This window comes from Brassica rapa, chromosome A07, assembly GCF_000309985.2.
Source record: "Brassica rapa cultivar Chiifu-401-42 chromosome A07, CAAS_Brap_v3.01, whole genome shotgun sequence".
Taxonomy (NCBI): domain Eukaryota; kingdom Viridiplantae; phylum Streptophyta; class Magnoliopsida; order Brassicales; family Brassicaceae; genus Brassica; species Brassica rapa.
In genome coordinates, this window is record NC_024801.2 from 14,213,414 (window position 1) to 14,237,645 (window position 24,232).

The following is a 24,232-nucleotide window of genomic DNA, read 5'->3' on the forward strand; positions in this document are numbered from 1 at the left end:
CTAGAAGCCTCCACCTCCCAGAAAACTAAGACTACTCGAAACTACCGGCTTCACCACCCCCAACCTCCACCCGCTCACGTCGTTGCTCCAAACTCAGCGCCTCCACTGGTGACGGATCACCCCCGGAGGTGATGACAAAGGACACGGCCCGGACCAGAGCTTCGACAAGGCGATAGGGAGAGGATAAGTATGAGAAGCCATAGAAAATCACTCGGTGGAAGATCGAGAGGCTCCGGCGACGGTACGCGCGCTCACGCGCCGGCCGGACGTCGGAGCCCTCAAACCGATCTGCTTTTTCGGGTTTCTCCACCATCTCTCCCAGCATATTATACTTCTATTTTCAGAATAATTTATTTTATGTACTAAAATTAAATGCTCTTAGAAAGATCAAACCATTCAAAAAAGTCCCTGGGTGTTTTCAAAATGTTTGATCTCATGCGATCGATTGTTAAAAATTTTCATTCTCCTTCTATTATACTTCTTTTTAATTGATTTATTAGATGAAAGACTACCTTCTTTTTCTTTCTAAGCACAAGAGAGACTGATCTATAAAGTGACCAATGCGGATGGCTTTATCCGTGGAAAGCGGAATAAAAGTTTCTCAATTAATAAAAATCAATAAATATAGGAAAGTGAAAAGAGATAGTACACATGTACATATCCCTTATATATTATTTGAGAAGCATTGCAACATTTTTTGTAGTCACATGTCATCACTAGAATGATTCTTAGAATCCTTAGAGAAATAGGTTGGTCCATCTAAATATATAATAAGCTTTTTATTAAACCAAAGTAAATACATTATTAATGTGCTTCATTATTTCCCTAAATAACATTACAGAATTGCCTAATGTGACTAAAGTATATATGACAATTAATGATTTTGAATAATAAAGATTTGATAAAAATAAGTGTGTATTATAATTATATTTGTTTAATTTTAAGCTATTAAAATAAATTAAACAATTATAGTAACCATATAATAAAAAATTTAAAAAAATTATTTATATATTATATTTTGAATTTATAAAAACGAGTATAAATTACTAAAACTGTTAAAAGTTCCACATTCAAATTTTGTGATCTGTGATTTAAAACTTTTGTTATGACATGATACAAATAATTAAAAACTAATATAAGTTGAAAGTCTCATTTAATAAGTATCAAAAATAAAAGATATATAAATATATGTATCATTTTAAATTAAACTATATGCCATATAAAATACATAAATATCTTAATTTTGAAATTTACTTTGAACATTTTTTTGATAAAAAATTTGAAAAAATATTGACAACTTAATTTTTTTAAATATTATAAATTACTTAAACCATTAATTCCACATTGCAAATTCTGTTATCACTAATTTAGACTTTTTGTTATAACAAATACAAATGATAAAAAAAAATATGAGCAAAAAACATCATCTGATAAATATTAATATTAAAATATACCATATATGTTACTATCATTTAAATTTAATTATATATCATATCAAATAGAAAAAATATTTTTTCGATTTATAAAATTTATTTATATGTTCGCACCAATTTAATTATATAAGTAGTAGATAATGACTTTTTTATTCAATATATATTTATTATTTCATAATATGTTATAAACATATAATATATAAAATAATTTATATATATAATATTCATGCCGCGCAAGGCGCGGGTCTTAACCTAGTACATAGTACTTGCTCTAGCGGTGCAAAGTTAACTACATGTAAACATATATACTCGAATTCCAACGATGCAAAGTTAAGTTTATCACTAGAGTTGTAATCCTCGCACTAGATTTGTAATCCTTAACGAGGACTTCTACCTTTGGTGGTAAAAGGTTCATGGCTGTAAGTTTTGTCACTTGAATTTAAAATCCGATCACTGGAGAATTTACATATGGATCCCTCAGCATCCGAGACTAAAGACTGATAATAGTGAACCACATGGTGATGTTCTGACAGTGTCCTTACTCGCTTCAGTCTCTAATCTGAACCACCACGGTGAAACTATGACACTCGGTTATAAAAAAGATTTGTAATCCTCGTAACCATTCGAAGTGAAATTTTTATATATATAATATTCCAAGACAGATTCAGTTATATCCCATAAATAAACTTTTGGTATATGAAATATGCCTATTTCTTTTATAGTACTGCATAAAATATTGATACATATATTAGCACTATAGACTATGTACATACTTATATATTATATATATTTTCATTTATTTTATAGTAAATTGATACACATATTTGAACTCTAGACTATGTATTTTATCAAAAAAAAAACTCTAGACTATGTCATGCATTTTATATGTTTTTGATGAATAAATATTTATATTTCCGTATCACCAAATCTAATGATTGACCAGTGATCGATGGATGTAAAAAAAAAAAAAGACTGACCAGTGCAGTGACATTCCATTCACGAACGCGGTCGTCTGTATTTTTTTCATGTTTCTAATAGTGTCCCTCCTATTTTTGCGTTATCACATTATTCATATGTACATGTACATGTTTTAATTCTGTAACTAGATTTTGACCCGCGCTTTCAAAGCGCGGATTTATTTTTGTTTTTTTTTCAATTGACAAATATTTAGTAAATGTCACATTTTCATATATTTTTGTTTTATTTTATAAAAGACTTAAAAATTTTATCTTTATTTATCGTATTTCATTTTAAATGACTATTTATGTTAAAAAAATTAAACTTTATTTTTTTAATGAATTAAGTTGGTATAACTCTGATAAATTAATTTTATTATGGGGTTAATATTTTAATTAAAAAATTATATATTTTTAATAAAGATTTATACTTTTCAATAAAAAAATTCAATTATTTTTATGAATGCTTAAATTATATTAAGAAAAGAAAAAAATAATAATTAAGAATAGTTGAAAAAAAAATATTTGAACTTGGACTCAATGGCCCAAAGGAAAAAAAAAGTGAGAATTGAATCTGATTTTTTAATAGGCCCAAATGGCCCAAGAAAGATTTGATTTGGGCTGGATCCAAAAATAATGACACAATATAGATTTGTTATTAATATTACTTAATTGCCCTTAATGAAACATGTAATGTTAGTGAAGGAAACATACCCCTAAGGTAATTATGACAATAGGATCCTGCTTTAATAGTATAGATTATTAGATTATGTATCAAGAAGTAATAAACAAAAAGATTTTAGTTTTAAGCAGTTCATTTTATTTTTTTATTCCAGCCCGGAACATATATATTTCGCTGTCTTATAACGATTTTACACCTATGCAAATAATAGTTTTGAATGTTGATCTATTTTCTATTTTTTGCTAAAATGTTAATCTAATATTTTTTGGGTCAAATGTTAATCTAATTTAAAAAATGGTTTAGACTCTTAAGAGGGTATGTTATGACTTATGATCCACCGTGTCTAAGACCAACATTATCGGCGGATCTTACTCTCGTCCTTAGTGTGTTATTGATTTAAAATAAATCAATAATAACGAAAAAGAAGAGGGACGTAGGCTAATTAAGAAGTTTTCGACAGCGTCCTTAAGGAGCACGTGTCATGGTGTGATAGGTAAAGTGGGGAGGTAGGGTAAAATCATTTTTTTTTCTTCTAAAATCTCTGGTTTCCGTCTCTCTATTCCTCTCGACGGCGATTTCGACAAATCAATATATCTCCGGCGAATCGACACTTCTCCTTTGTGTAATCCGAAAGATCTCTGCCGATTCGAAGCTAGAACAGGTATGCCCTCGTTATCCGTCCTCCGTTTTTAAGATTTGAAAGTCAATCTCTCATTGCATGCTTCGTGTTTGTAGGGGAAAGACGAGTTCGAAGGAGAAATCATCTGGCGGCTCTCCCAACTCTCTCTCTCTATCCGCTAAATCAACGACAGGTTAGTGTATCTTCTCTGTCTTCCGTTTAGCAATCCAATCGAACTCGGAACTGGCTTGAGAATTCTAGGATTCAGTTTGAGTTTTAACTAGGTTGAGTTTTGACGATGGTGTGTGTTTGTGATTCTTCGTGTTCCCTTTAGCTTAGTAATTTTGTTTCGAATTTATTCAACATCCGGCTTATTTGTGAATTCCTTTGAGTAATATTTTCTAAAATAAATGTTATTTGTGAATGATTTAAAGCCGCTGATGATGGTAGCTTTAGGGCTTACAGTGATGAATTCTTTTGTGTCTTATACGGTAGCTTTAGGGTTATCTTGATTCCTTGTGATAGAATTAGTAGAAAGAGCTTCTTACTTGCGAAATGTAAACTGATATTTAATGAGTTGATAGGTTGTGGTTGTGTAAACTTGTACTAAATGGTTTGGTCATTAATTCTGATCAGAAAGATGATGTGAATGATTAAATTGTATTTGTAATTTTTTCTGATTGAATGCTTATGGTTGCTTTAGGGTGTCATGATTTCTTGTGATGGACTTTTGTACATATAGCTTGTGAACTGCGAAATGTAGACTGATTTTTAATGACTTGTCTAGCTTTGTGGTTGTGTAATAACTTGTACTCTATGGTTCGGTCATTACTTTTGAAATGAAAAACGTAGACTGGGAAGATGATGTAAATGTTTATGGTTGGGTCATTACTTCTCATCAGAGTTTATGGTTTGGTAATTACTTCTTATATCTCCATCGTCTTCTTCCGTTCCACTCCATCTTCTTATTTCTCTCCATTCTCTTCTTTTTTCCGGTGTCTCTTCTTAACCTCCCATCCTCTTCTAATCGATATGAATCCCTATAATCAGTCATCCAGTTATATGGGACTGCTTAACAGTCAAAACTTTCCTTATGAAAGTTTCCCTCCATACAGTTCACAACAAACCGACGCAGGAAGTCAACGTGTAGACACACCAGACACACCAGCGGACCGTAAGGAGAGAAAGAAGTGGACTCCTGCCGATGACGAGGTTCTTATTAGTGGGTGGCTTAACACATCTAAGGATGCGGTGGTGGGAAATGATCAAAAGCTTGGGACGTTTTGGAAACGAGTAGGAGAATATGTCGCAGCAAGTCCTCATGTTAGAGGGGATGGTGAAGCAAGACAGCACCTCCATTGCAAGCAGAGGTGGCACAAAATAAATGATGTAGTGAACAAGTTCTGTGCCGCTTATGGGGCAGCAGAAAGACATATCAGTTCAGGACAGAATGACAACGATGTTCTTAAGGAGGCTCATGCTATCTTTTACGCGAATCACAACAGCAAGTTCAATCTAGAGCATGCGTGGTGTCTCTTGAGGTATGAACAGAAGTGGATGAACCTCAACAATCCTACTCCCACTGCTAGTTCTAAAAGAAAAACTGGTGAGCCAGTTCCCCAAACCTCAAACACCACTGCTGGTGAACAAGACACCCGGCCCGAAGGTGTAAAGGCCGCCAAAGCTAAAAGGAACAATCCTCAAGGGAAGTCTGTCGCTGAGTACACGACCATCTGGGAGATGAAGAAGGAGGATCTCCAGATGAAGGAGAGACTATCAAAGCTCGCCATATTAGACACTCTGTTGGCTAGAAAGGACTTGAGTGAGGCTGAAGAAATTGTCAAGAATAAGCTACTCGCTATCTATTTCTGAGTATTAAAGTGTATCTCTGTTTGAATAAGCTACTCGCTATCTGTTTTAAGTGTGTCTGTTGGCTTTGTTTGTATGTTGTTGTCGTACTTCATGTTTGCTTTGAACTCTTTGTATCAACGTCTCTATGTTTAAAATCTAAGCAGTTGTCTTTTAATGCGACTTTGTACTTCTCTATGTTTAAAATATAATCTTTGCTTTCTTCATTCTTTGAATCTATGTGTATGAATTTTCTGAGATGTTTATGGGTTTGAGCTTCTCTGCTTTTTTCAGGTTAGCACGACATGGGACTAGACTATAGCTATAGCCAGCCCTCTCAGTCAGAGGAGTATGGTGGGGACACAGCTGACAGTAGCTACAGCGAGACTGAAGATCTTATACGACGAGACCAAGCAGAGCTAAACAACAATTATGGTGCACCGGGTCAGTACCCTCCACAACCAGAGGTGGAGTTTGGGTTTCCGCAAGTTTGCTACTGTGGTAGTCAACCTGTTTTAGCCACTTCTTCCACTACAAATAATCCGGGAAGAAGATACTACACTTGTGTTAACGCTGATGATGGTGAATGCCACGTTTGGAAATGGTGGGATGTGGCGGTTATGGAGGAGATGAGAGCGAGGGATATACACACGTTGCAGTTGGCTGAAAAGGTTGACAGTCTAACCTTGATGAGTGACTACGAGACTGACCAAAAACTGGTAAGGCTAGAGAAGATGGTCTGTGAGTTTGGTGAGAAGAAGCCAAGGTTTACCAATGCCTTTGAATATTTTGTTGGTGTTATTGTTATGGTATTAGTTCTAATAGGTGTAGTGCTCATGTTTAAGTAAGTGTAGTGATGTCTACTTTGTAATTTTTAAGCTTTGTAATCGGAAAGATAAGTATAATAACTCGGATTGTCCAATGCCTTTGTACTTTTTAAGATTTGTAATCTGAGCAACTTCTACACTATCAGTTATTATGTATTATGTTAAGTGATTAGTGCAATTTTTCTACATTGTTGTATTTCTTTCTCGTGAACAAATAGTAAGCCTCGTCACCTATAATTGGCGACATGTATCACGAGATGTAGTAAGAAAGACGAGATGTAACATTCACATGGGCACAATTATCACGAGCCTGTGTAAGAATCACGAGATGTCATCACGAGTCTGAGTAAGAATCACGAGATGCCATCAAAAGTATTTCTGGTTCTATAAATATAACATCTTCTTTCATTTACAATACATCATTTGCAAATCATTTCTCCTTTCTTCTTTTCAAATACATTTCTCCTTTGTTCTTTTCATAAAACATTTCCAAATAATCATCTCCTCGTAAATGGCTTCTTCTTCTCATTATCATTACCATAAAGATGATGATGATGATTTCGATAACATATTTGATGATGTTTTGGATGACCCTAATCTATTTCCAGAACCAAAAGAGCGAAAAAAACGTATTTTTATCGAGAGAAACCGGGAAGAAGGCCACAAGAACCTGTGGAATGATTATTTTAGCGACACTCCGACATATCCGCACAATCTGTTCCGGCGACGGTTTCGAATGAACAAGCCACTATTCTTGTATATTGTGAATCGTCTCTCTACTGAAGTAGACTATTTTCAACAAAGAGAAGATGCAGCCGGACGGTCTAGCCTTTCATCGCTCCAGAAATGTACGGCAGCAATTCGTCAATTGGCGTATGGTGCTTCGGCTGATGCAATTGACGAATATGTACGACTGGGTGAAACCACGTCTCGTAAATGTTTGCACCAGTTTACCGCCGGAATTATCCAGTTGTTTGGCGATGAGTACCTTAGACACCCCACACCGTACGATCTTCAAAGACTACTCCACCTTGGTGAACAACGGGGATTTCCCGGGATGGTTGGAAGCATCGACTGTATGCACTGGGAGTGGAAGAATTGTCCCAACGCTTGGAAAGGAATGTATTCACGGGGAACCGGAAAACCAACAATTGTGTTGGAGGCGGTTGCTTCACAAGACCTTTGGATATGGCATGCTTTTTTTGGAGCTCCAGGTACTATGAACGATCTTAATATTCTTGATCGATCACCTGTTTTCGATGATATTATAAACGGAATAGCTCCTGAAGTAAACTTCTATGTCAACGGGCGGGAGTACCATTTGGCTTACTATCTGACAGATGGTATTTATCCAAATTGGGCTACTTTCGTTCAATCTATCCGACTCCCACAAACTGAAAAACAATCATTGTTTGCTAAAACCCAAGAATCAGTTCGAAAAGATGTTGAGCGTGCCTTCGGGGTCCTCCAAGCAAGATTTGCCGTTGTAAAAAATCCATCTAAATTATGGGATAAAGAAAAAATAGGAAATATTATGAAAGCATGTATCATACTCCATAATATGATAGTCCAAGATGAACGAGATTCAGACACTGTTGAGGAATTTCAAGATGAGGATTTTACATTTACCGTTAAAAAGTCTACAAAACCCCCCAACAGTTTGGGTCGTCGGAAAGAAGTTCGGGATCAACAAACCCATCTACAATTAAAACAAGATTTGATTGAAAATATATGGGCTAAATTTGGACATCTTCCAAATTATATGTAATTTTTACGTTTTTATCAATTGAATAAAATGTCATGTTTGTTTTTATTTGAATATGTATTTTTTTTTATGATATGTAATATAATGTTTTTAATAATAAAATGTTGTTTGTTGTTTCAATTCAAATTGGTGATAAGTTTTATCAAATATTTTTTAACTACTTTAAAACAAAAAAAAAAAAAACCTAAGGACCAATTAAAAGTCCCACCAATATTCTCAAATTTCACTAAAGTCCCGAAAAAAAGTCCTAAGCTAAAAATATTACTAAACAACTCTAAGGACTTTGTTTCAAGTCCCACCAATGTTGTTGCTCTAAGCTGTATGCGTTGAGGGAGTAATGGTTAGCACGTAGGCATAAGCAATATAAACTTTAACACGTACGTATCGTAAAGAGAGAAGCCACTTAATATCAATATTAATAAATTGTTTAAAAGCCTTTTCCGAAGCAAAATAGTGATTATTTCTAATAAATTTTTTTGATTAACCCGGAGATATTTCAAGTTTATAGAAATGATATAGACTAATTTTCAATTAGAAGTGTAGCTAAAAAAATTAGAGTATTAAATGATGTCTAAAACATAGCTTTATATTCGTATGACCACAAAGTAAAATGTAATGGGGCATCTTTGAATCCGGATATCTCTAATAACTTATCAATGTATAAACTAGCTAAACCACATGATAAAAAATCGAAAGGGTTTAATTCTTATAAGTTTTTTCTCCGACAAAGCCAATATCACATCTGACAAAAATATCAGAAGACAAAGTTCTGTTAAAATAGGGCAATGTTTTCGTAGTTTAGTTTTATCAAGTATTTTAAATTTTGTCGACTTAAATAAAAAAATTTAAAATGCTCTGTTTTTTCGATCAGAAACAGAATGTAAAAATACCCACGAGACCACAACCGTTAGAGCATCTCCAATGAAATTTTTTTAGACATAATATTTTCACCAAAAAATAATTAAAAAAAATCAGAAAATAGAGAGAGACCAAAAAATACGAAAACTTGTATCTCAAAGCAATATATGTACTACAAAAACACATGTCATGTTTTGATGGTTAATTTTATTTTAAGAATTAAAACTTAAATAAAATAATAATAGATATAAAAACTAATTATATTTTACTGTTAAGATACTGAGATGAGCATACTCACTATAAGTGTAGCTCTTAAACTATAATCACTAAACCCTAAATTCATATATATAATGTATATTTTTTCTAAGTTAAATGTTATTTTAAGACTTTTCTTTTTTTAAATTCTATACATCAATGAGACTTTTCTCTTTTCATGCTGATTTTGTCACAAAATATGATTTACTGCTATTTGAAAGTATTTATCTAATAAGCATGTGTGTTCTCGACTCGATGATAATCAATTCATTGGATACTCTTCTTTCATGTATGGCCTTGGCTAAGAAAAAAAACATTCTCTGTATATCATATTCTCATTGATGTATAGAAGTTTAAGACTACTGCATGATGGAGATCAGAGGAGTACGTAGGATCAGCTGAAATTATATGTCTGGCATGGAAGTTGAATTAGTACAATGAACAGCTCCGAAAACTAAATCTTCTTATTTATTGCTTCTTGATACATAATCTAATAATTACAAATTAAAAAAAAATGCATATGGTTTACCAAAAAAAAATGCATATGTACATATGAAAATTGTGATGACGCAAAAATAGGAGGCACACTATTAGCAAAATTAAAAAATGTAGAGTCAATTAACCGCATTCATGAACAGAATGTCATGATTTAACAATCATTAGATTTGGTGATACGGAAATACGAATATTAATTCGTAAATGTAAACATACACATGGCCAATATAATGTATATGTAGTCTAGAGTAAAAAATGTATGGATATTGTATTCGTATGCACTATTAAAAATAAATGGCTAATTTTCAATACCAAAAGTTAGTTATAATTTAAATTAACTGTATTAGAATAAAATTACAAAAATGCATCTTCACTTTCTTTCTTTTTTTGTGCACCTTTTTTTTGTGCACCTAATGCATCTTCACTATAATAAGAAATTTTATGAGATTATAATTAAATGTAATGATAAATTTAACTTTGCATCATTGGAAACTGAGGTATATATCTTTACATGTAGTTAAGTTTTCGCCACCGGAGCAAATACCTTGTATGTATGCATGAATGTTTTATGTTTGTTAATTAGTTATTTATTGGAAAACATGGGACGACCAGAATAATTAACGTGCAACGAACCAGGATAAACAGCCCCTGGGATGACTAAAACGTAACGGACTTTGACTTGTATAATCTATTGCTGCATGTTTGATGTTGACACAGCACACCCATCATTAATTTGTCCTTGCAGCCTAACGATCAAATTCGTATCACAAATGATCGAAATAACATAGCAAGTCAACCAAGGATAACATAAAATCCAATAATTAAACAATTTTTGAAACGAATCCAATAATTAAACAATTTAGAACGATATTTGACATCTAAGCAATAAGGAAGGAATATTCATTTACATATACGGGGCCATAAAAACATTGAAGTTAATGTTTCCAAATAGATAAACATCTAAGGATTTGTTATAAACTTGTGTGAAGAAGTTATCATGTATGCTTTTAAAAATATACTTCTAAGCAATAAGGAAGAATATTTTATATGCATGGATATTTTGTTAAAAGTTACCATGCGCAGAAAATAGTCATATTGCAACAAGAAAAATTGCAACGTCCATTTTTATTAATAATTTCTTATGATAATTGTATTTGCAATAATAAATATTTGTTACAGTTTCATTACATATTTATTGCAAAATCACAACTATAATAAATATTAAATCACTAAATTGCAACTTTTTTGCAACAAAAACAAATATATTGCGAAAGTCGCAAGAAACTTTCAACACTTTCAAATCATTGCTAATTTGTAAAATAATAAAACTAATAATATGTGGCAAGAGAATGTGACAGTAATTATATGTTTTTATAGAAAAAGTTAAATAATTTCCTCAACCTATATACTATATTTTCTTCAGCAGCTTTTAATTAGCTATAAAAGAAATGAAAAAAATTCTAGATTCTCAACTCTCAAGTTTATAGCAAAGTTGGCTATCTACCTTGTGCATCTAATCTTTCACAACTAATATCACACAGTTGATAAGTCCAAATGTTAAATTCACGTGTTCCGAAACGTCCCCTATACACAACACCGTCCCCTCATTGTTTGAGAAATCATAGGGACGTTTCCGAGCCGTCCCAATGCCGTCCCCGTTTCCCAAACGTCTCCGGTACGTGAGACGGCTAGTGATAGACGTACCCGTGCAACCTATGTTACTTGAGTCCTCTTCAATGTACATGAGCTAATACATATTCTCTTCAATACATGAAGCGCCACTTGTTTCATCAGGATTCGTTCCATTTTGAAACCCAAAGCATCCTCTCGCATACGCAACCTTCAAAGCTCACCTATGATTTCAATAACACAACAACCTAAACGCACACCTATGATATCTAAATTTTTGGTTTTCATTTGAAAATTTATTAAATGGCTCATGCAAAAGTATGACCCAAAACAAGAAATGGTTCAAAAAAAATAACAGTAAAAGCACCTCCAATGGAGGGTTTTTTTTTTTGTCGTCTATCCATCTAAGCTAGATCAAGTGGAGAACAGATGAGCCAATCCTCCGAAGAGCACGTCCAATAGAGGGTTCTATCCATTGGAGTTCTAAACTTATATATATATATATATTATACGAGATGATGGCTCTTTGAGCGTCAATCTCATAATGTTGGATAAGGATCGATGGGGCGTCTTTAGACTGGATCGATAATGGATCGGGTTGGATTGTTTGGATCGGACTCTGATAACATGTTAACAATCGGACTCTGATAACATGTTAAGGTAGATATGCTTCCAACCAGAACCAATTGGTGATAAAAAGATTGGCTCATCTATCTTATATATTACTAAGGATCTTTTCTAATATCCGATGTGGGACTTATGTCCCTAATAGCATGTTTGATGTCAAACACAGCATCTCCACAACTAACTTGTCCTTGAAGTATCTCACATAGTCTCAAATAATCTGTAATTATGTATCAAATCCCTCCAGGATAATGTAAATCCAATAATCTAAAATGTTCCTTCCACGACAAATCATATTCTGTATATCTGTAATACAATCATGCATCCAAAAAATAGTTGATGTCAAATCAAAATGAAATAGCAAATAAAGTTAATTAACGAAATGTGGTTCATTTTGTTTGTTTCCACGAATCTATCACTTGCTACGTGAATGCACAAACATCAACACACATATATTAGTGAAGAGTACTTTCTTAAATTCCTATTAAGTTTTACTTTTGATTTTTCTCAAAAAAAAGGTTTTACTTTTGATTCTAACTAAACAAGGCAAATAAATTAGCTGTCATGAATTCTTATACAGCGGCGCTAAGATATGCTATTTTTTCTTGATGGTCGCTGACTAGATATGCTATTTAAATATGCAATGAAAGGATGATACAAGTACCTCAAGAAATTTGCTAAAAAAAGGTACCTCAAGAAAAACAAAAACAAAAAGATAACGAAATCTCAATTAATATAGCAAAACATTGGACTTTTCATTTTTGGAACAAATAAATAATTATACAATTATTTTTTGTTAAACTACTACATAAAATAACGTTTAATGATGTCCCATCGACCACTATAAAAACGAAGAAGCCACGATACATTTACATCACAAAACACAACAAAAACACAAAAGATCAAACAAGAACCGAAAATGGCAGCACGAGCCACAACATTTTATGCCCTCTTACAAGTATCCCTCCAACTCCTCCTAACATGTCACGTAACATTCGCCGCCGGAGGAAAATGGGATCTCCTCCTCTCCAACGTCGGAATCTCCGCTATGCACATGCAGCTCCTCCCCAACGACCGCGTCGTGATGTTCGACCGAACCAACTTCGGACCCTCAAACATCTCTCTTCCCAACGGTAACTGCCGTAACAACCCACAAGACGCAGTCTCCAAAATAGACTGCACAGCTCACTCCATTGAATACAAAGTTGAATCAAACACCATCCGTCCATTAACTGTACAATCCAACACATGGTGCTCCTCCGGTTCTCTTAGACCGGACGGCGTTCTTGTCCAAACCGGTGGCGACCGGGACGGAGAGTTAAAAGCGAGAACATTCACTCCTTGTAGTGACGAAGAATGTGACTGGGTCGAGATTAACAAAGGCTTAGCAAGGAGGAGATGGTACTCCTCTAATCATATTCTTCCCGACGGTAAACAAATCATTATCGGAGGTCAAAGACAGTTCAACTACGAGTTCTTTCCCAAAACGACATCTCCCAACGTTATCGACTTGCCGTTTTTGGCCGAGACTAATGATAGAGGAGAAGAGAATAACCTTTATCCTTACGTTTTTCTCAATACCGATGGAAATCTATTTATATTCGCTAACAACCGAGCGATACTACTCGACTATGTTAATAACAAGGTGGTGAAAACTTATCCAGCGATTCCCGGCGGTGATCCTAGGAGTTACCCTAGCACTGGCTCAGCGGTGTTATTACCGTTGAAGAATCTTGAAGCGGACAAGATTGACGCGGAGGTTTTGGTGTGTGGAGGTGCACCGAAAGGATCGTTCATCCTCGCTTTTAGAAAGAGAACGTTCGTGAAAGCCCTTGACACGTGTGCGAGGATCAAGATTAACGACGAGAATCCTCAATGGATGGTTGAGAAGATGCCACGTGCTAGAGTCATGGGAGACATGACGCTTTTACCTAACGGAGATGTGTTGCTTATCAACGGTGGTTCTGCTGGCTCAGCTGCATGGGAGCTTGGTCGTGAACCTGTATTCGTACCGGACATGTACCATCCCGAGAATCCGGTTAACTCGAGGTTCGAGTCGCTTAACCCGAATACAATACCGAGAATGTACCACTCTACAGCGATTCTTCTACGTGATGGGAGAGTTCTTGTCGGAGGAAGTAACCCTCACGGGTTTTACAACTTCACCGGAGTGCTTTTCCCGACCGAGCTGAGCTTGGAAGCTTTCTCTCCGGCTTACCTAGAACCGGAGTTTGCTAAATTTCGGCCGAAGATTACGTCTCCTAAGTCGCAGTCAACGATTACGTATGGGACGAATTTGAAGGTGAAGTTTAAGGTCTCTGGAAAAATCAAGGGTCCAGTTAAAGTGACTATGGTGTTTCCATCGTTCACGACACATTCGTTTTCGATGAACCAGAGGCTTTTGGTTTTGGACAATGTTAAAGTAAAGAGAACAAGTTCTGTTTTTGGTGCTTTGTTTGGTAAGTCGAAGCACTATGAGGTTCAAGTGAGGACTCCAAGATCGGCGATTATAGCACCGCCTGGTTATTATATGATGTTTTTGGTGAATGAAAACGTACCAAGTGAAGGTATTTGGGTAAGGTTACAGTGATTCGAATTCATTGGCTTGATTATTCTCTTCAAGTTGTGTATGTTTTTAATACAAAAACATAACCATGACTTTTTAATTATTTGAAGACTTGTAATTTGTAAAGTTTACTTGGGTGAAGTGTATCTTTTGATTGACAAAATTTCACTTTTTGGTTAATAAAAAAATTGTATTTGTTGTAGTAAAAATGGCAAATCTCTTACACTTTTTAAAGTTTATAAAAGAAATTGCACTCAATAATTAAAATTATCAAAACAGCACTAATTTGCAAGAAAAAAAAAACAAACTACTGAAATTATAATAGTTTTTAGTTCTTAAATGCTAACCCCCTAAATTATAATCACTAAACCCTAAGCTCAAATATATTTTTTTGACAAATTTTATTTTTTTTTAAATATTTTCATTCTAATTTTTCACAAATATGATTTACTGCTATTTGAAAGTATTTATCTAATAAGAATGTGTGCTCTCGACTCGATGATTATTAGTTCATTGGTTATTCCTTTTTCATGTCTGGCCTTAGAGCACCATTAACTGGAGTGCTTAAAAGGATGCCTAGGGGTGAACTCCACCATAATATACTAAGAAACGTTGCCAAAAACTCCAAATTAAGCACCGAGTCTTGCTCTGTTTTGCAGGCTCCACTAACACGTGGCAGCCCGCAATTGGTTTGTTTTTAATTTTTATTTTTTTAATCAGGTAAAAAAAGAATAAAAAATAAGTGTCCAAAATGGGTTTATGGGTTAAAGATGCTCTTAGCCAAGAAAAAACATTCTCTGTATGTCATATTCTCATTGACGTATAAAACTTTAAGACTAGTGTGTTAGAAGAAATCGGCAATTCAAGTTTCACATCATATATTAGACAGAAAAATAGTTTTATATATTTGATCAAGCTATAAGGTTGTTTGGGGAGTAACCCAAAAATAAATTTGGAGAATTCACGCCCAAAGCGCTTTATGTCTTTCTTTCTTACTTATGTGTTCAACTGTTCATGAATTCACCGCTGGAGCAAATACCATGTATGTGTTCAACTGTTCATGAATGTTCTGTGTTTGTTTTTTCTTTTTTTTGAAAAAAGGGCTATGTTCTGTGTTTGTTAATTAGTTATTTATCACTAGGAAACATGGTACGACCAGAATAATTAACATGCAACGAACCAGGATAAACATCCCCTGGAATGACTAAAACGTAACAGACTTGACTTGTATAATCAATTGTTGCATGTTTGATGTTGACACAGCATTACCCATATTTGTCCTTGCAGCCTACCGATCAAATTAGTATCACAAATAATCGAAATAACATAGTAAGTCAAACCAATGATAACGTAATAGCCAATAATGAAAATTGTTCGTTCCACGACATATCATATATGATTTAAACAATGTTTGAAACGAATCAAATTAGAAAGATATTTGTCATCTAAGCAACAAAGAAGGAATATTCATTTACATATACGGGGCCATAAAAACAGTGAAGTTGATGTTACCAAATAGGTAAACATCTAAGGATTTGTTTTGTGTGAAGAAGTTATCATAATCAGAATCTCATCCCCCCTGCAGCTGTGTTCAATACCATTGATAAGGAGATTCGAAACATAATCTCGGCTAGGAGGCGCAGGAAGCTTTTTGACTCACTAATGGTCATTTGGTTGAGATAGTTAGTGAGTTGTGGTTACTTTTGTGAGCAATCTTGTGATTCTACCTGTTTTTTATTTCTTTTTGCCAGGGAGAATCAGAGCTTAGTTAGTTCTTTGTAACAATTTTTATTCATTTTATGATATTTACAGCTTTAGCAAAAAAAAAAAAAAGTTATCATATATACTTTTAAAAATATAATTAAACTGGAATTACACTGTTGGAACTAGTTTAATTTTAGGGCAATTCTATTAAATAATCATTTTTAAGTTTTTATCACAAAAATAACTATAAAAATGATCAAAATAACTCTTTTTAATTTTAAAATTTTTCATTTTTATTTTTTCAAATTTCAAACCCTATATCAAAAACCTAGGATCGGGCCTGACTAAAAGCTGACCAAGCATATGTTTGGAGCCCTAAAGTTTACAATTATATTAAGGACCAATAATTGCGACAAAAGCGAAGTCAGTTCTACTGGTCTTTGAAGAAATCAGATGTTCAAGTCGCTGAAGGCCTAAAAGTGTATTATATGCTTGGGGCCCATAAAACTCAGGTCCAACCCTGCCAAAACTCCACCATTTAACTCTAAATCATAAATATATATTAGTTAACCTTATGATAAAAATGTTTTTTTATCCTTCAAAAAAACTTATTTTGGTCATTTTCTCGGTGAGAGTTATTTTTGTGACAAAACTTAAATGGCTAGCATGCAACGAACCACAAGAAATTAACAATTAACAGGCGGTTGTTTACCATGTTATTGTGTGTTCTTTCATTTATAACAATAAAAATAGCAACAATTTAAATGGCTAGCATGCAACGAACCACAAGAAATGGAATTTAACTTGACCTTGAAGTATCCCAAAAAATCTCAAGTAATCTATAATTATGTATCAAATCCCTCCATAATGTAAATCCAATAATCTATAATGTTCCTTCCACGAAAAATCATATTCTGTATATCTGTAATAGTGATATAAGTGTGTATAAATGCAATCATGCATCCAAAATTAGTTGATGTCAAAATAAAATGAAAGAATAATTAAAAAAAAATAGTAAACGAAATATGGGTTCATTTGTTAGTTTCCACGAATCTATCACTGGCTACGTGAATGCAAAACATCAGCACACATATATGTAGTAGAAAATGTAGATTTATGTGGTGAATTTGCAGTAAAAATCTAAGTTACTATTTTATCAGTATTGTTGGTTTGTAACATTTTTGATGTATAAATTACAGTATATATTATTTTTAAATATAAATAATATTTTAATAAAAATATTTTAAAAATAAAATACAGAAATTAAAATTTACTAAGGATGTTGATATATATAAAGCTCTGTACATATAAAAATAATTTATGTACATGAAATTTTTATTACCCATCAATGTTAAAAGTTAAAATTATTTGAAAATTTTAATTGACTATTAAAGTGAAATTTCTAAAAATATTTTATTTACATAACTTTTTAATAACCAGAGAAAATTAACAACTAAAATAATAGAATTTTTTAACTAATTAAAATGAAAATATGATTTTAGAAAAGCTTTTTGGTATAATTTAGAGAAAAACTTTGGTTAACAAGTATATAACCATATTGTATTAACTAATGTAAATTTAAGGTATACGGCCACATGATTATGTATTGTAAATTGTTAAAATTCGCAATATTTAAAAAGCAGACGTGGGTAGTTGATTGACAAACCCAAAATTTTCTTTACCTCAAATCTTAATACATGAGATTTTTGTTGATGTAGAATTAAGATTTGAGTTATCATTTTTACAAATGCTATAACTCAAAATTATAACTCAACAATAATTAATTATAACTCAAACACAATTTCAAAATCTTAAAACTAATTCATGATTGGTAACATTTTGATTTATATGCTTAAATCAACTTATATTCTTAAATTCGTATTATGTTTTACTTTTTACTTTTCACAAAAACGTTATACTTTTGATTCTAACTAAAATAGGCAAATAAATTTAGTTGTCATGAATTCTTACCGGCGCTAAATAAGATATGCTATTCTTTTCTTGATGGTCGCTGATGATGTGCCTCAGTCCGAGGAACTCGACCATCAGGAAGATCAGGACATTCCAACCGAGGTTCATCGTCCCAACCAAGGCCGAGCTGTGTACCGGATCGATCCACGGATGGACGGGATGAAGCTTAGACTAGATCCTCGACCTATCAGCCGAACTGACCGTACTGGATCGTCTCTCTCTCGGACAACTCGCCAATCTCAGACTGACGGTCAAGCCAGAAGCAACTTAGGCCGAGCCGAACAAGGAACTGGACGCGACTTCTCTCTTCTCGCACGTTTGGAACGTACCGACCGTATTGACGAACTGATCGATCCATTTGATCAGTTCATGCACTTTGATCATCCAAATCCCTCTAAGGCACAGATTCTTCATCTTTCAGAAGACTTGGGACGCTTATGGTCGAAGATGGTTCAGGAGACGGACAAGACGGAACAGACGGACCGGCCCGCGACCGTCCTGCTCTTGGCCGCGGTTCAACCAGCCGAGGGGTCACTTTGACCAGTCCGCAAATTGAAGAGTCTTTCTTCTTTGTCTTTCAAAATTCTAGTCAAATGTCTTTAATTTGATTTGTCTTTCAAACTTCTAGTCAAGTAGCCCCTTTGTCTCCTACTTGTACTATAAATAAGTGTTTCATTCCATTAATAAAATCAGATCATTTTGGATTAAGTTTCTGAGTTTAAACTCTCTGTTCTCTTTAGAACTTGTTTTCGATTGTCTTGGTGAGTCATATCCGAGCAATTCACTTCTCAACTAGTTGGTCTTGTGAGTCATATCAAGCAACCAGTTCGAGATCTTCCTTGGCGGACTTGTGAGTCATATCAAGCGCCATTGAAGTCGGGAATATCAAGGGAACATCCGCAACCCTTGTGCGACCCAACGTTCCATCAGTTCTCCTTTCCGGAGTTCATATTCAAACGAATCCAGTCGAGGGCAATCCGATCTTAGGGTCCTTCAAGTGGTATCAGAGCCACTCTTCTGGTATTCTCTACCTTGATCCATCTTCTCATCTTCCATTTTCTTCTAAACACTTCTTCATCTGTCTATCTTGAATCCGGGCCCCTCATTACCATCCACTTATAAAAAAAAAAAAAAAAAAAAAGAAAGAGTTTACTTTGTGGATTGGTGGTGGAAGAGGAAGCCTGCTGGCTGAGGAGAAATCCAGCCTTTGAGGAGGTTAAAACGGATTCTTTTAAAACAAATCTCTTATCTTTCTATCTTTAAAAGTTCCCGTGTGTTTTGCTTAAGTTTGGCCATCCAGATTCCGAGATCTGTTCTTCATAGAACTTTGAGTGGAAACTTGAGTGATCACTTTTAAATCGAGAGAAACACGTGTGTGGGTGAGGAACAAACATTTGAGAGTGTGAGTTTTAATCCTAACGTTTTGTGTTTAAAGAAATTTCAGGAACCATGAGTAGCCATGAAGAACAAAACCGTCCCGGAAATTCAGTTGCTGGACTATCTAATCTTCAGATGCGAGCTTTGAATGATTCTTTTTCTAACCTTATAAACACAGGTCTAGAGCAGATCCATCAAAGGCTTGACGAACTTCAAGTAAGCCAGTCCCATCCTAGATCAAGGACAAGAACCAATCAGCCGCGAAGGAATACCCGGTCAGATGATGAGTTTCCTGATGAGGACGCCCAAGAGGACGAGGTCAGATCCGCTTACCGACCAAGAAGAGGTCATAGAACTCGAAATCCAGGTGATGTCAATCCATTTGCTAGAAACAATCGTACTGATGATAGTTTGAACGGATTGAAATTGAAAATTCCACCTTTTGATGGTAAAAACGACCCTGATGCTTTTCTAGAGTGGGAAAGAAAAATTGAGCATGTCTTTGATTGTCAAAACTATTCTGAACTTAGAAAAGTAAGGCTTGCGGCCACTGAATTCTCTGGCTATGCTATTAACTGGTATGATCAAGTGTTGACCCACAGGAAGAGAACAGGTGAGCGGCCGATTGAGACATGGGATGAGCTTACTTTGTTGATGAGGAAACGATTTGTGCCAACCCATTATCACCGCGACCTTCACCAGAAGCTAAGACGTTTGCTTCAAGGAACCAAATCTGTGGAAGACTATTATCAAGAGATGGAAGTTTTGATTACCAAAACGGACACGGATGAACCTTTGGACGCCACTATGGCTCGCTTTCTTTCAGGCCTCAACCGTGACATCCAAGATCGTATGGAGCTTCAAGAGTATGGAAGTGTGGAACAGATGCTACACAAAGCCATCTTGATCGAGCAACAACTCAAGAGAAGGAGTTTCTCAAAACCGGCCACTACTTCTAAGCCGGCCTATTCTCCTAAACCGGCCTATGCTCCTAAGCCAAGCTATCAAGACAAAGGTAAGTCGCCTATCACAACACATACTGCCTTTAAAACTAATGTTTCCACTCGTGATGACAAAGGAAAAGCAGTAGACGACTCAAGCCGAGCAAGAGACATTAGATGTTTCAAATGTCAAGGGCTAGGACATTATGCCAAGAACTGTCCAAACCAGCGTGTGATGATACTCTTGGAAAATGGTGAATTTGAGTCCGAGGATGAACAAGAAGACAAGGAGGATCTTGGTCCTATATTTGATAAGGAAGAGGAGTCCTTTGACTACCCCCATCACGGACCATTACTTGTGGCTAGGAAGGCATGGAACGATTCCATCTTCGATAAAACGGACGGCCCCGCGAACGACCACACGGACAACGACCATGACCCGACCTTTGATCCAAATTCTAAGCCGATCTTTGATGATGAAGATAGCTTTGACTATCCAGCTCACGGACCACTACTGGTCACTAGACGTTCCTTGAGTATTCAGCCCAAAACCAATGAAAAGGAACAAAGGGAGAATCTCTTTCATTCTCGTTGTTTAATCTCTGAAAAAGTTTGTTCTTTGATCATTGATGGTGGGAGTTGTACTAATGTTGCTAGTGATACTCTTGTCAGGAAATTAGGTCTAGCTACTCGACCTCTCTCACGTCCTTTCAGGTTGGAATGGCTCAATGAAACTGGTGAACAGTATGTTAAGGAGCAAGTCACGATCCCTCTCACCATTGGTCGTTATGAAGACGAGATTGTGTGCAACGTTCTTCCCATGGATGCTTGTCATGTTCTGTTGGGACGTCCATGGCAGTTTGATAAAAGAACCGTCCATGATGGTTACACAAACCGGCACTCCTTCGACCATAAAGGAAAGAAGATCACGCTTGTACCACTCTCGCCCTTGGAGGTCCATCAAGACCAGCTCCAACTCAAAAAGAACCGTGAACAAGAGTCCAAACCGGACAAACATGAGTCCTCAGTCCGGAACTCCAACTTCTTTGTCAAACAAAGTCAGGTTAAGAAGTCTCTTCACTCTCAAAAGCCCTTTCTTTTACTTGTGTACAAAGAATCTCTGATGGCTTCTACTTCTTCTAACCTTGCACCGGAAGTTCCGAGTGATTTGCTAGATGTCTTGCAGGAATATTCGGATGTCTTTCCAGATGAAAACCCAAAGGGTTTACCACCAGTACGAGGGATTGAACATCAGATTGACTTTGTTCCGGGTGCGTCTCTACCTAACCGGCCAGCTTACAGAACCAATCCGGTGGAGACCAAGGAACTTGAGAAACAAATTGGAGACCTTATGGAGAAAGGTTACATCAGGGAAAGCCTCAGTCCTTGTGCCGTTCCAGTTCTACTTGTCCCCAAAAAGGATGGATCATGGCGCATGTGTGTAGACTGCCGTGCCATCAACAACATTACGGTAAAGTATAGGCATCCCATTCCTAGACTAGACGACATGCTTGATGAACTTTACGGTTCATGTGTCTTTTCTAAGATAGATTTGAAAAGTGGCTATCACCAAATCCGAATGAAAGAAGGTGATGAATGGAAAACTGCATTTAAAACCAAGCTAGGATTGTATGAATGGTTGGTCATGCCATTTGGTCTTACTAATGCACCTAGCACTTTCATGCGATTGATGAACCATATCTTGAGAGCATTCATTGGTCATTTTGTGGTAGTTTACTTTGATGATATTCTTGTCTACAGCAAGAACATGGATGAACATAAGAAACATTTGAAATCTGTCCTTGAAGTTCTTAGAAAGGAACATTTGTTTGCTAACCTTGGAAAGTGTTCTTTTGGCACAGATCATGTGGTCTTCTTAGGTTTTGTTGTAGGTGCTGAAGGACTTAGAGTGGACGAGGAGAAAATCAAAGCCATCCGAGACTGGCCAAGTCCAACGAACGTGAGTGAAGTAAGGAGCTTCCACGGCCTTGCTGGGTTCTATCGACGGTTCGTCCAAGATTTCAGTACCATAGCGGCCCCATTGACCGAAGTCATTAAAAAGAATGTTGGGTTCAAATGGGAACAAGCTCAAGAAGAAGCCTTCCAAATCCTTAAAGGGAAGTTGACTAATGCTCCTTTACTTGTTCTTCCTGACTTTTCTAAAACGTTTGAGATCGAATGTGATGCTTCGGGTGTTGGTATTGGTGCAGTTTTGATGCAGGATAGAAAGCCTATTGCTTACTTCAGTGAGAAGCTTGGAGGCGCCACACTCAACTACCCAACTTATGATCAAGAGTTGTATGCTTTGGTAAGAGCTCTTCAAACATGGCAACACTATCTTTGGCCTAAGGAGTTTGTTATCCACACGGATCATCAGTCCCTGAAACACCTTAAGGGTCAACAGAAGCTGAACAAGAGGCATGCCCGCTGGGTTGAATTCATTGAGACATTTCCTTATGTCATCAAATACAAGCAAGGTAAGGAAAACGTTGTGGCTGATGCCTTGTCCCGAAGGTATACTCTTCTTTCAGCCCTCGAAACAAAACTTCTCGGTTTTGAATTTATCAAAGACTTATATGCTTCTGATCCGGATTTTAAAGAAATTTTCAACAAGTGTTCCAGAGTGGCTTATGGCAAGTATTATCGAAACTCGGGTTTTCTTTTCTATGATAACCGTTTGTGTGTGCCCCAATGTTCTTTGAGGGAACTGTTTCTCAGGGAATCTCATGGAGGAGGTCTTATGGGACACTTTGGAGTCAAGAAGACATACAAGGCCGTGTATGATCATTTCTACTGGCCTAGCTTGATGAAGGACGTAGAGAGAATTTGTGGCCGATGTGTGGTGTGCAAGAAGTCCAAAGCCAAGGCATCCAATCACGGTTTGTACTCGGCCTTACCTATTCCTTCTCATCCTTGGATTGATATTTCTATGGACTTTGTTCTTGGATTGCCTAGAACTAAGAATGGCCGAGACTCTATCTTTGTGGTTGTCGATAGATTTTCGAAAATGGCTCACTTTATTCCTTGCCATAAAACTGATGATGCTGTACAAGTTGCTGATCTGTTCTTTAGGGAAATTGTGAGATTGCATGGAATACCTAAGACCATTGTTTCTGATCGTGATGCTAAGTTTCTTAGTTATTTTTGGAAAACTTTGTGGTCTAAGTTAGGAACGAGATTGATGTTTTCCACAACTTGTCATCCGCAAACTGATGGTCAAACCGAAGTTGTTAATCGAACTTTGTCTGCTTTGCTTAGATCTTTGGTCAAGAAAAATCTTAAGTCTTGGGAAGATTGCTTGCCGCATGTTGAGTTTGCTTATAATCATGCTATGCATTCAGCTACAAAGTTCTCTCCTTTTGAAGTTGTTTATGGTTTTAATCCCTTATCTCCACTTGATCTTTTACCTTTACCTTTGAGTGAAAGAGTTAGTACAGATGGTAAAAGAAGGGCGGACACCATCAAAAAGCTTCATGAGCAAGTTCGAGCCAACATTGAAACCAAAACCGAGGGATACAAAAGATATGCCAACAAGAAGCGAAAGGAGTTGGTTTTCCAAGAAGGTGACTTGGTTTGGGTTCATTTGAGGAAGGAACGATTTCCGGAAGAAAGGAAGTCCAAACTTATGCCTCGAGTCGACGGTCCATTCCGGATTCTTAGAAGGATCAATGATAATGCTTAC

At 35.7% G+C, this 24,232-nt stretch overlaps 3 protein-coding genes across 3 annotated transcripts; all 3 read left to right on the forward strand.

Moving 5' to 3' along the window:
* The first annotated feature begins 4,752 nt into the window (after positions 1–4,752).
* On the forward strand, positions 4,753–5,562 carry LOC117126839 (glutathione S-transferase T3-like). Its single transcript, XM_033275985.1, has one exon. The coding sequence runs from the start codon at positions 4,753–4,755 to the stop codon at positions 5,560–5,562; it is 810 nt and encodes a 269-aa protein (XP_033131876.1).
* A 1,314-nt stretch (positions 5,563–6,876) lies between these two features.
* Positions 6,877–8,074, forward strand: LOC103829872. The gene is made up of 2 exons (XM_009105557.2): positions 6,877–7,851; positions 7,934–8,074. The coding sequence occupies exons 1-2, from the start codon at positions 6,877–6,879 to the stop codon at positions 8,072–8,074; spliced, it is 1,116 nt and encodes a 371-aa protein (XP_009103805.2).
* A 4,786-nt stretch (positions 8,075–12,860) lies between these two features.
* On the forward strand, positions 12,861–17,011 carry LOC103829468 (aldehyde oxidase GLOX). The gene has a single exon (XM_009105127.2). The coding sequence runs from the start codon at positions 12,911–12,913 to the stop codon at positions 14,579–14,581; it is 1,671 nt and encodes a 556-aa protein (XP_009103375.1). The 5' UTR covers positions 12,861–12,910; the 3' UTR covers positions 14,582–17,011.
* Positions 17,012–24,232: the final 7,221 nt, after the last annotated feature.